We start from the raw sequence: 13,837 nt of genomic DNA, 5'->3' as shown, positions 1-13,837 counted from the left end.
CTGAGCCACCTCTTGAACCTTATTTTTGAGTATCTCAGAAAAGTGATTATGCAAAAAAAAGCTCACGGGACTATTTTTCCGAACGAACCCCAGCTTTGTGCCGTGTCTAACATAAAATAAATTAAGAGTTATTTGTACTGTTTTTACTTTAAAAATGTACCTATATAATAATTTAATTTTTTTAACTGTATTATAACATAACTGATCTAATACGACGATCTTAATTGGTGAACAAGGCCTCACTATGTCCTAGTAAACAGAAAATAATGGTGTTCAAATGTCTTTTTAGTCCAAAAAATTTTTATTTCTCATTACTATTAAATAAATGAAAAAAATTACGAAAATTAGTAGACCGAACGGATGCACGAAATATATTTAGAGCAGAATCAAAATGCTAAGAAATCGGATAATTTCTCCTGACAAACGAAGACCTGAGATTCTTCAGACAATTTTAAGACAATTTAACAGAATTCACCTAGTACGAAAATGCTTCCTAAGTGAGGTAGAGCTCTTTGAACATGGCGCCTTGTAATTAGTTTTTTTTAATACCTCCAGAACGCTTCTAGTTAAAAAACAAAAACTGGTACGATTATTTATCATCCAGAATTGAATCGATTTCATTCATTGCGAATTTCTAGTACCGGTCATATTCATCCGTTTTGGGTAGGTCAACGGTTATTTTAACGCATATTGTTTTTGTCTTTAATTTTTAAGCATTCTTTAGAGTAGATTATTAAATTTTCAGGTATACTTGTGCTAAAAGGTACTCTCACCTTAAGTCGGTAGGATACCACCGTTTTTTAGAAAAATCGATTTGAAACTTTTTCGTTTTTCTTTTTGTCATGAAAGTTAAATTAATAGGTACCTTAAATAATTTTATAAATTACCTCTACGCATAAATTTGCCCTTTTGTTGTATTTCTAAATTTGTTGTAAGCATCTTGTATCCTTAGCTACAGTTGTGCACGATTTTGTATCGGAATGGACTGAACAAATGCTTTTATGTATCCCCAAACACAATAATCGCAAGGATTAAAATCCGGAGACCTTGCTGGCCAATCAAGTGGACCGCCTCTTTCGATCCAGTGGTATTCGTAGGTATTATTACGACAGTCTCGTACATTCCTGCTGCAGTTGGCCAGATAGCCGTCGTGTAAGTCAAGTTTTGCCGAATATTTAAAGGCACATCATCTAACGAATCAGGTAAAACATTTTGCAGGAAATGTAAGTAACCAGCAACATTTAAACGAGTAGGAAATTCCACAGGCCCAAGTAGATAATCGTTAACTACTCATATCCAGACGTTTATGCTAAACCTATATTGATGCTTAAATTATTGAACAACGTAGGGATTGTCACCAACAAAAAAAATTTTCACTTTGATTTTTTTTTTTGATTTTGTAACTATCTAGCGAATTCTTTACGAGCAGGAAAATCTTCTTGTAGAAGTGCTTGTGCCTTTGTAAAAGGAAAAGAATATAAATTTTCATTGTATAAGATATTTCTGTTGACAGGTCACGGATAACTAGTGCAAAAAATATTAATTTAACTTTCATGACGAAAAAACGAAAAATTTTAAAATCGATTTTTCTAGAAAACGGTTATAAAAACGGAAATACATAAAATAGCTATTCGAAGACGACGAGAAAATTGGGGTCATTGAACTAAGAGGAAGAAATTGGCCAACAATCACCAAAGACGAAATTGAGAAAGCGCTAAAACGTATAAAAAATGAGGAAGCCATGGGACCAGATGAAATATCTACAGAAATCTTATGTGAAGAGCACAGGACAATTAGCCTGATGAACCATATTCTAAAAGTGTTCTTACGAGTGATACACGAACGTATTTATAAAAAGCTAGATGATAGAATAGCTGAAAACCAATTGGGATTCAGACAAGGCTTTGGCACCAGAGAAGCATTATTTACTGTACAAACACCAATCGAACGATGTCGAGATGTCAATTGCGACGTTTTCATATGTCTAGTCGATTTTGAAAAAGCTTTCGACAAAGTACAACACCGAAGAATGGCAAAAATACTGCAGAACACAGAATTAGATGACGAAGGCGTGAGAATCATTACCAATCTATACCGATTTCAGAAAGCCGTAATACGAATAGACCAACAAAAATCGAAAGAAATACCTATAAATCGTGGAGTAAGACAAGAATGTGTGCTTTCCCCTTTACTTTTTAATATGTATTCAGAAGAATTGTTTAAAGAGGCATTAGAAGACGTAAATGAAGGCATATTTATTAACGGAGTATTTCTGAATAATCTTGGATACACAGATGACACAACACTCCTTGCGGACAGCAGAGAAGGACGACAGATCTTGGTTGATCGCATTACCCAATACTGCGAAAGGTATGGAATGGCACTGAATACAAATGAAACAAAAATCATGGTGGTAAGCAAGAACAAGATTGGGGAAGACATTGTTTATGCTAAAGGAAATCTTTTAGGCAGGATGCATAGATATCAGTACATGGGTTGCGAACTAAATGAAGAATGGGATAGAAGTACGGAAATAAAACGGCGTATTGAGATAGCTAGAAGTGCTTTTAATACGATGAAAGCAATATTATGCAATGGAAAACTCAACATCGAAATTAGAACTAGAGTATTGAGATGCTACGTGTTCTCTGTCCTGTTGTATAAAGTTGAGGCCTGTACAATCACAGAGGCGACAGAGAAAAAACTCATTAACTTTGAAATGTGGTGTTATCGAAGAATGGGGAAAATATCTTGGACACAACACATAACAAATGCGGAAACGCTACGAAGAATGAAAAAGATAAAGAAATACTCAACACTATAAAGAGAAGAAAAATGAGCTACTTTGGTCACATACTAAGAAACGAGAAATACGAATTGATGTGGCTGGTCATACAAGGAAAGGTGGAAGGCAAAAGAGGACCGGGGAGAAGACGCACGTCCTGGCTGAAGAATCTGAGATAATGGAGTGGGAAAACGTCAATATAACTTTTCAGAACTGCTGCAGATAGAGTCAAATGAGCCATGATGATCGCCAATGTTCTTAGGCAAGGGGTACATTAAGAAGAAGAAGAGAAAACGGTTTATCCTCTCAACTTAAGATAAAAGTACCTTTTAGTACTAGAATACCTGAAAAATTAATAATCTAGTATCGTAAATGCTTAAAAGGTAAAGACAAAAAAGTTATGCGTTAAAATAACCGTTGACCTATCCAAAACGGACGTCTATGATCGGTACTAGAAATTCACAATTAATGAAATCGATTTAACTCTGGAGGATAAATAATCGTACCAGTTTTACTTTTTCTAAACAGAAGCGTTCTGGAGCTATTTAAAAAAAAAATAATTACAAGGCGCCATCTACAAAGAGCTCCAGCTCCGTTAGGAAGCATTTTCGGGGTTAAATTGTCTTAAAATTATCTGAGGAATCTCCAGTCTTTGTTTGTCAGGAGAGTTTCTGGACATCCTGTATTTCATAATTCTGATCCATACATTACAAATTGTCTTATACCAATTTGAGTTTAAAGAATAAATGAGTTTTGCTGAAATAGTTATTTATAAAACAATTGCTTCTTGATGCAATTTACTGAACGAATATTAAGTATATTTTAAAATAAAAACAGTATTATAGTTTAAAAACTCTTTTTATATTAATATTTTTAAAACGCTCTTTGATGTGGACTAATGGAAATGTTACATTGAAACTTTTAAATAATAGAAAACGGCACAAATAAAAACCTGTGCAGCCCAAGAGTTTTTTTGTTCAATGTATGACATGGTGTAATATAAGCCACTTACTTAAGTATATTAAGGATGCGTCCTGCTTTACTGTAGTTACCTTTGATTCCATGTAAACATACATTTGAGTTGCTGCGCTAAGAACCTAGAAAAGAAAACATATACTCGCAGCGGCAGCTTGCGCTGATTTTTTGCCGGGATCTGCTGTAGGTGTGCCGTGAGTTCCAGCGCGGGGCGTGCAAGCGCGCCGAGTCGGAATGTCGCTTTGCGCATCCCGCCGACTCTGTGACTGCCAACGAGGACGGTACTGTCACTGTCTGCATGGACGCAGTCAAGGGCCGCTGTAACCGCGACCCCTGCCGCTATTTCCATCCCCCTCTGCACCTCCAAGCCCAAATCAAGGCCGCACAGTCGCGGGCTAGCGCGGTATGCTACGCAATCTTAGTGCTGCGCACGCCAGCTATTTTTATATATTTTTTATTTTGTTTCGTCTTCCCTTAGTTCCTTGTAGAACGTACCTTTATGGACGTTACCTTTTTTATATGTTATTAGTGATACTACAGGATACAGAAGTAGAATTTAAAGTTTGTTTTAAAACTATATCTGCTATTTATAATAGTTGATGGTCCTTTAATATCTTGTTCATAACTTATTTTTTAGTTTTACTTATAATTTAGTAACGCTTTGATATTTCCATAGATCATAATTTTTTCATTCTAGAGGAAACTGGTAAAAAAGCAATATGTAAATTTGTAAAAAACATATATACGTCTTCATAGATTAATTTAACAATCTGAAATTTAGTTTTGAGTATGAATACAATAAAGCTGTAAATTTTATAATTCACTAAGTTTTTTATGTATTTTATATGGAGTTTTTGTGTGTTTTCAGAATTCTGATAAAATTATTTTGTTAACTAGCTTTCCTAACCAATTTTACATACCGACCATACAAATTTACCACAAAATTAAAACAGAAAGTAACGAACAATTTAAAATTTAAATGGCGCAGTATAAAACGGATTAGTATTGTAAAGATATCTGGGATACATTCTTATAATACATATCCATACAAAAACTTTAGAAGCTTTAGCTTTAGCTAATAGCTTTAGATGCTGTTGATTAATTGCGAATGTTAGTCATGACTCTGGGAAAATATCGAGAAAAGGCTAAAACCGAATGGTAAACTACTATCTGACGTACAACAGAGTTGCTATCAAGACATTCTATAAAACTTTGAACGCTAGATAGTTGGTATACGATAAATTTAAGTGCGGTAGATGATGCTTGATTAGTATCGATTGATTATGTGGATCCCCAAAATTCGAGATTACAAACAAAAAGGATAAATATGCTGTTAAAAGTATATAATATTTTACTTTTGTTTTTCGAATATTTCTACGCTTTATCGTATTTATGATCTAAATTATTTTTTATTCATTACAATACTAAAAATACATATTGCAAAACAATCAGTGTTCCAAACCTAAAACTTTTAAAGTCCGATAGCACTCTTTAGTATATTTATTAAAAAGATTTTAGCAGTCAAATTTCTACAAAGTACCTGTACCTGTATATTGATTTTTTTTTATTTTGCTAGCTAATCGCTTACTTGTGTTGTATTTTTGTGACTAATATTTTTTGTCCGTATCTACTTTAATTTAGTAAACATTTCTGTAGGTTTTGGACAATTTTTTGTGATTTTTTGATTTTTCTTTACTGTTTGTCTTTCTACATCTTTATGGACCATTTTCATGATGTAGTTGACAAAATTAGTGACATTTTAAGCTGTTAGTATGTGGTATGGCTCTTATTCCTAATGCAATGATTGCAAGCAGCTGTACTCTTTGCTATCTGGTGCTAGAATATAGTCCCTCTACAGTAGTACTTTTAATACGTATATCAGTAAGTTGCCTTGTTATCTTTGAAAAGTTAACCTTCTAAAGTTTATTTCAGTTAACAAACACGTTAAATATGTTTTATTTAGTTTTTAATCTAATTAAATAGAATTCATTGATTACCAAATCAATAATTGTATTAAAAAACGAATGTCAAAAGCTCTATGATATTTATGTTTGAATATTTTCTGATTTACAGTGATAAAAGAAAGACAGGAAAAGGAAACTTACTTTACTACTACTCAAGTAAAAATGACAGAGAGCAGAATTAAGAAAACTTTTTTATACAACGCGTATCAAACATGCTTGTAAAAACAATAAATTGAATACCAGATGAATACTTGATACTCATATTACTGAAAAGCTATAAAACCCATTTCGTAGATTTTTACCTGGACCATAATGTTGGTAATCTAATTTGATTAAAGCACGCCATTTCTGCGAAAAAGTAATAGAATTTGAGTTGTACAAGCAAAGCAAAATATTAATGTTTAGATGTCGAATTGCTGTAGGACTATTATTGGACTATGGCCTATGGCCACACAAAAAAACTTACAATTGCAAAATTGTAATTGGAAATACAGAATGAAATCGAATTTTTTCTGCATATCTTTGATCCAAATTGTTTCGACAATGTATATTGAAAATTAACAGGTATTGCATCTCAGTGCATCTCAGTCCTGTAAACTTCCCAAATTTTGTGTGTACTTTAAATTAAATTATTTTTGTGGAGCTATTAGTTTAGTTCAATGTTATGTAAAATTTTTGTATCGTACTACTTTTTCGAAAAGCCGTGTATTGGGATTACCTCTTTAATATTATACATACAAAATTTTATATTGAGCTTGTTGTTTCTACGGATATTATTGAAATAGTAGCATCAATAATATTCTAAATATTTGCTGTCTGAGCTTCTGGTTAGTTTGCTTTTAATGTTATTAAGAAACACACAATTTTCTATTACAATGGCATACAGGTTGTCATAAATGGCAGATATACATTTAAGCCTGGATACGTTTTGACAGGCTAAATTGTGTCAGTGCAATTAAATGTCATTTACCGGGAACAGGTATATTCCCACCGAACCTTTTTGGTAAGTGGTCGTTCAAACGTGAATACAGACGATAAGAAGATTTTGGATGCAATTGAAGAAATCTCTGGAAGGAGTTCCAGTGCCATTATCATCATCAGTTGTGCTAGTTGAGCTTCGACCTTCCAGATGTTGTGAATTTATTAAAAGGTTCAATATTTATAACACTTACGGATTTAATTTATTTCTTTATTTATATTAACTTATCTGACAATAATTTATTATATCCGTACGTACAAATTCGCGAGCGCGGGTCTTGAGTATTAACTGGCCCTCCATATAAAAATGTTGTATTTATATACGAAATCCTGATATACTAGAACAGCATCGAAAGATCGCATTGTCTTGCATCGAAAGATCGAGAAGCTTAGCCGGCTCATTCACCATAATTTTGGTTCTAGACTTCCACCGAAATTTCTACAATAAAACAGAATAATTAGTCATAAAAGTTAGGCCAGTATATTTATCGTAACATTGCCCCCCTCTTAAAAGATGGTTCCTCCTGGAACCTTGTCGGGACTGGAACCGGAACTGTATGCTGGTATCGGCAACTGGACCCTCTTTTACAACTTCCAGTTGTATAAAAATGACAAGGGACGGTTTTCTCTCCGCACCAGTAACTATGCGGATTGCAACAGACTAACACCTGGACTTCGGTGTCTTTAAAGATCTCCTCCACCATATTTCGGATAACCCTCCAATCTAATTGGCGGCACTCCAACTTTGGCATGGCTAACTTTTGCACGTCGGACTCTAGTACGTGCCCTCTCAATTGAAGTAAGGCTTCCCATACATCTCGGTAGGTAGGTTGGTCACGGGCAGTGTCTTTTGTTACCAGGTAGAAAAGGTAACGTGATGCATCTTGGAGTTTCAAGGTTTTACCGGGAGCTGGCACTTGGCATTGAAGTTCTGCAACTCGACCAAACTTCCTTCGAAAGACGGATGCCAACCCTGGTGCGTCTTTGATACTGGCCGGGATGGTAAGGGCCAGCGAGTAGTCATCGGGGAGCGCGAGTAGATCTTGCTTTTCTTCAGTGGTAACACCATGTCTCGCTTTACCGGTACCTCCATAGGCACCCATGAATTCCTCAAACGTGAGGTCAGACACATCTTGGACTTGGTTTACTTCCACTTCTTCATCTACGTTGTGGTCACCTTCGAAAGACGCCAACCGGTTATGGTGTACTATCATCGGCTTTCCCCTCGGAATCTTGCTTATTCGGTAGATGACATCGTTGATCTTCTCCATAATGAGGTATGGACCTTCCCAAAACTGCTGCAATTTGGGAGAACAACCTTTTCGCTTCTTGGGATTATACAGCCATACTTTGTCGTTCTTCTTAAAGCAACCCTTTTCGGCTTGTGTATCGTACCGTTTCTTCATTCTGTCGCTAGCGATCTGAAGGTGGGAACGGACCAACTCATGTACATCGTCCATTCTTCTTCGTAATTCGATCACATAATCTTCACCTGCTACATCTTCTCCAGGTTTACATCCAAACTCGAGATCACAAGGTAGTCGCATTTCGCGTCCGAATAGGACTTTGGCTGGTGTCTGGCCTGTTGATTCGTTAACAGCAGATCTGTAGGCCATTGTGAAGAACGGAAGGTATTGGTCCCAGTCTCGCTGATGATCGGACACCATCTTTGTCAAATACTTGCCAACTGTCCTATTCATTCGTTCTACCATACCATCCGATTGCGGATGATACGCGGTAATTCTTGTTTTCTTCATGCCTAGTCTATCACATATTCCTTGGAATAGATCGCTTTCGAAGTTCCTGCCTTGGTCACTATGGATCTCCAAAGGCACTCCAAATCGGCTGATATATTCTTGGATCAACTTATCTGCAACGGTGGCGGCCTTCTGGTCTGGAAGTGCGTAAATCTCGACCCACTTAGTAAAGTAATCCATTACTACCAGCATGTACTTGCCTCCATTTTCACTTTCTGGAAATGGCCCAGCGATGTCCAAAGCTATTCTTTCAAACGGGCTTCCAACATTATATTGTCTCATAGGAGCTCTCCTTTTTCGGTGAAGCCCGTTACTCGTAGCACAAATAGTACATTTCTTACACCAGTCTTTTACGTCGTCGGAACTGTTCATCCAATAAAACCGTTCCCGAATTCGCTGAAGGGTTTTCCTTACACCAAAATGCCCTCCCGATGGACTGTCGTGTAACTGACGAAGTACTTCGGCTATTCTGCTCTTTGGGATCACCAACTGTCTTCTCTTCTCTGAACCGTCATCATTTTCCAGGACTCGTTTAAGCAAGCCATCTTCGATGATAAATGAGTCCCACTGGGCCCAATACGTCTTAACTACTGAGCATAGGTTTGATATTTCCTGCCAAGGTGGTCGACGGTTTTCCTCTTTCCATTTTCGGATTTTTTGTATAACTGGATCTCTCTCTTGTTCTTCCCTGATCTTAGTAGGCGTCCAGTCGTTGTTGACAATCGTCGTTCTTAGCACTGCTGCTTCCTTGGATTCCGTTTTGTTGCAGTGAGAACACTCTGCTGGGCATGGCCTTCTGGAAAGAGAATCAGCGTTTCTGTGGCTAGCTCCGGCCCGGTGCTCAATCTTAAAATCGTATTCTTGGAGTCGTTCGATCCACCTGGCTATCTGACCCTCTGGATTCTTAAACTGCATCAACCACTTAAGGGCGGCATGGTCGGTTCGGATTAGAAACTTTCTGCCATAGAGGTATTGATAGAAGTGCTCTACTGATTTCACTACTGCCAGAAGTTCTCTTCTCGTGACGCAATAATTCCGCTCAGGTTTTGAAAGAACTTTACTAAAATATCCAAGGACTCGTTCCTGTCCTCCTTGAATCTGAGACAGCACTCCTCCAATTCCCACATTACTTGCATCTGTATCTAAGATGAACTCTCCTTCTGGCAGTGGATACCCTAAAATTGGTGCTGTTATTAAATGCTTTTTCAAGGTCTCAAAGGCATTTTGGCAGTCTGTATCCCAGCGGTAATCTCTTGCTTCCTCCGTAAGTCGCGTTAATGGCTTAGCGATATCTGCAAACTTCTTAATAAACCTCCGGTAGTAAGTACATAGTCCAAGAAAACTTCTCACTTGATGTTTGTCAGTTGGTTTTGGCCATTCCTTAATGGAATCGATTTTTCCCTTATCCACGGCCACTCCTTCTTTACTGACTATATGACCCAGATAATTGACTTTACCTTGAAATAGCTGGCACTTCTTGGGGTTTAGCATCAATTGGGCAGCTTTAAGTCGATTAAAAACGTTTTCTAAATTCCTCAAATGATCTTCGAATGTCTCCCCCAAGACGATTATGTCATCTAAATAAACCAGGCATGTTTTCCAAGATAACCCTCTCAACACATTTTCCATAAGCCTCTCAAATGTCGCAGGAGCATTACAGAGTCCAAATGGCATAACGTTGAATTGCCACAATCCAGATCCTGTGGTGAAGGCTGTCTTTTCTTTATCGACTGGGTCCATTTCTACCTGCCAGTATCCAGACTTCAAATCCAAAGTAGAAAACAATTTACTTCCAGCCAATGTGTCCAATGTGTCATCGATCCGAGGCAGAGGATAACTATCCTTCTTGGTAACGTTGTTCAGCAAACGGTAATCCACACAGAACCTCGTCGTTCCGTCTTTCTTCTTAACCAGGACCACCGGAGAGACCCATGGGCTCGTAGAAGGTTCTATCACCCCGTCTTTCTTCATTTCCTGAACAATCGTTTCAGCTTCCTCTCTTTTCGCCTGTGGTAATCGTCGAGCTGTTTGACGAATTGGCTTAGCATTACCAGTATCAATTTTATGCTTAACAACGGTAGTTCTTCCCGTCTTTCCTCCTTTCGGTACGAAAATATCACGATACTGCCGAAGAAATTCCCTTAATTTCCTTTTCTCCATCTGATTTAGAGACTGTCCTGCAACTGCAACCATTTGGTCGAATTTGTCGTTGGAATTATCAGATGTTGTCGCCTGACGGATTATGGATGTCACAGGTACACAAGTTCCTACTTTTGTCTCTTTCTTTATGGTCACTGGGTAGTCGTTGACATTGATAAGTCTCACAGGAATTTCTTTAGCCGAAGTCACCAATTCCTTTCCAATTATGATTCCACGGCCAACCTCATCGTCGTGGTTCCAAGGCTCCATCATAACAGGTCTCCCTTCGTCTACAATTCCCTGTAGTCGCGCTACTATGATCGTTTCGCTTCTCGCAGGCACGACTGTATCTTCTGTAATGGCTGCTTGCACAGTGTTGTCATTATGTGGATGGAGAAATACCTCCTCGTTGCCAACTTTGATTACCTTATTCTTAAAATCCAATTGGAATCCATGCATATTCATTACGTCCATTCCTAATATAACATCCTCTTCGATGTCAGCAACTATAACAGTATGGACAAACTTTTCTGCCCCAATTCCCAATTGTACCTGGATTTCTCCATGAATGTTTGCATTTTCACCTGTAGCGGTCCGAAGTCGTAACCTCGTTGGTAACAGTTTCTTTCGGCTGTTTATAACTGTTGGGCGTATAATGGTTCTGGTCGCTCCGGTATCCACCAACATCGTATGTCTTTTACCATTTATTTCTCCATCCACATATACACTATCTTCACGACATTTCAAAGAAGCTATTAGTATAAGAGGGTCTTTGGAAAAGTTCCGGGTCGAAGCTGCTCCCCTAAAGCCGACTCGTTCTGGTTTTCCTGATGGTGAGTTTCTTGATTTTATGGTCTTCGTTTTCTTGCATGTAATACTTTTCATCATATTAACGAGCTGGTCAAGTTTATCTTCATCTCCTTCCTCTTTTACAGTCCTAACTTTACTGTACCCGCCAGAGGCCTGCGTAGCTGACTCGTATTCGAGAGCGGCGGATAAGACATCAACCAGCGTCTTGTGACGAGCTAATCGTAGTGTTCTCTGCATTTCATGATCACGAAGACCATCAATAAACGTTTGAACGGCCAATTTTTCCATCATGTCTTCGGGAGCTGTTGGATAAGCATATCGTACTAATCTGGCAATATCTACCTCATATTCTTGAAGAGCCTCATCTTTCTTCTGTCTACGATTTTTAAGCTGTGACTGATATACATGCTCCAAATGTTCGTGGCCATATCGCATATTTAACCTCTTCTTCAGTTGTTCGAAATCATCGGTCTCCTCTACGGCTATGGTCTGAAGCACATCTAAGGCATCTCCTCGAAGGGCGATAGTCAGGTTTACAGCCTTTTCTTTTTCAGACCATCCATTTGCTCTTGCGGCTGATTCGAACTGTTTCATGTAGTTGTTCCATGATGATTTTCCGTCGAAAGTTGGGACTTTAACATGAATAGAACCTCCACTTCCTTCAAATTTCGGCCGTGTCTCCAACTTAAATTTCGTCTCGTCTTCTTTTATCTCCACTGTAATCGGATTGTTACCTCTCTCTGCTGTCCCTGTTTCCTCCATCTTCTTTTCCATCTCTTTCCATATCTTTTCTTCGAAGGCTAACATATCGGCAGCAACTTGGTTTTTTAATGAAGATATTCTATCGTCCAGGGCAGACATCTCAGAAGTGACTTTAGAGATTTCCGAAGAGATGTTAGCAGAGACTTTGCTTTCCAGCGAAGAAATCTCGTTAGAAACTTTGTCTTCCAACGAAGCGATGTCGCCGGAAATTTTCGAAATCGACGAGAGGACAGCATCATGTTTGTCTTCAAATATATAAGTCTCTGGATCTAGTCCTTCTTCTAGCAAAGCGTTCTTTAGTCGTTGGACTAACTCAGCCTTTTTTCCGGTAGAAGTTAATTCTCTGTCTTCAAGATGTCTTCTTAAATTAGTCACTGTCAGCTCATAAATCGTAGCCATTTTCACAATTTATTTTATATTCACTTGTATTATTATTATAAGTCTAATTTATGTTCGATCCCACTTCTGACACCATTTGTTGTGAATTTATTAAAAGGTTCAATATTTATAACACTTACGGATTTAATTTATTTCTTTATTTATATTAACTTATCTGACAATAATTTATTATATCCGTACGTACAAATTCGCGAGCGCGGGTCTTGAGTATTAACTGGCCCTCCATATAAAAATGTTGTATTTATATACGAAATCCTGATATACTAGAACAGCATCGAAAGATCGCATTGTCTTGCATCGAAAGATCGAGAAGCTTAGCCGGCTCATTCACCATAATTTTGGTTCTAGACTTCCACCGAAATTTCTACAATAAAACAGAATAATTAGTCATAAAAGTTAGGCCAGTATATTTATCGTAACACAGAGTCTATTTAGCTAGTTTTCCTACACAAAATGTAACCTGAATCTTTTGTTGACATAAATCGAGAGATTCATTGCGATACAACAAGTCGTGTAGATACAATGAATTTTTGAAATTAGCAAGTTGGTCGAAAAATGGATCTTAGCCGAGAACATTTTCGAGCAATGATTTCTTAAAATTTTCGAGAGGGTTATCCGAACAGCAATGTCTGGCTGAAATGGTTTCTGTGTTTAGGAATGAAGCATCACACATAATCCAGGCCAGGTCCACCCAAAACAGCAGTCACATAGTAAATCATTGATACGGTTCGTCAGCTAATTAAGTATAACCGTTTGTAACATACCGGGAGGTAGAGGCATCTTTGGACATTTCAAAGACCTCGATCCAAAGATCCTACATGAAGAACTGGGTACTACGAAGTTGGTTTCCCATTTGATCCCTCATTTAATCACAGAAGAGCAAAAAGCGGTTCGAGTCAATTGGTGTCGAAAAACATTGGAGTGATTCAACAAAGATATCTCAAAAAACGTTTATAGTATTATTAGTGACGATGAATCTTGGATTTACTCCTACGAATCGGAAAATAAACGCCAATCCGCTGTGTAGGTGTTTAACGTTGAGGAAAACCCAACAAAAGTGATCCGTTCTCGAAGTGTGTCAAAGAAAATGATTTCAAATTGTGTGTTAAAATCTGGTCATATGGCAACAATTGCTCTAGAAAATCGAAAAATGGTTACTTCTGATTGGTATATAACTGTTTGTTTACCAGAAGTTATCACGAAACTCTGACAAAACATACAACGGCGAATCATCTTACATCAAGACAACGCAAGTGCTCATACTGTCC

The 13,837-nt window shown here is 37.6% G+C and overlaps 1 protein-coding gene across 1 annotated transcript in view; it reads left to right on the top strand.

Annotated features, from left to right (window-relative positions):
- The window catches only part of LOC140441799 (uncharacterized), a 591,049-nt gene that overhangs the window by 511,925 nt on the left and 65,287 nt on the right, over nt 1-13,837 (top strand). Inside the window, exon 5 of the mRNA XM_072532720.1 lies at nt 3,948-4,163. Within this exon, the coding sequence (XP_072388821.1) occupies nt 3,948-4,163 (216 nt within the window). The remainder of the gene's footprint in view (nt 1-3,947; nt 4,164-13,837) is intronic.

This window comes from Diabrotica undecimpunctata, chromosome 5 (assembly GCF_040954645.1).
Source record: "Diabrotica undecimpunctata isolate CICGRU chromosome 5, icDiaUnde3, whole genome shotgun sequence".
NCBI lineage: Eukaryota > Metazoa > Arthropoda > Insecta > Coleoptera > Chrysomelidae > Diabrotica > Diabrotica undecimpunctata.
This window is presented reverse-complemented; position numbering and strand designations above follow the sequence as displayed.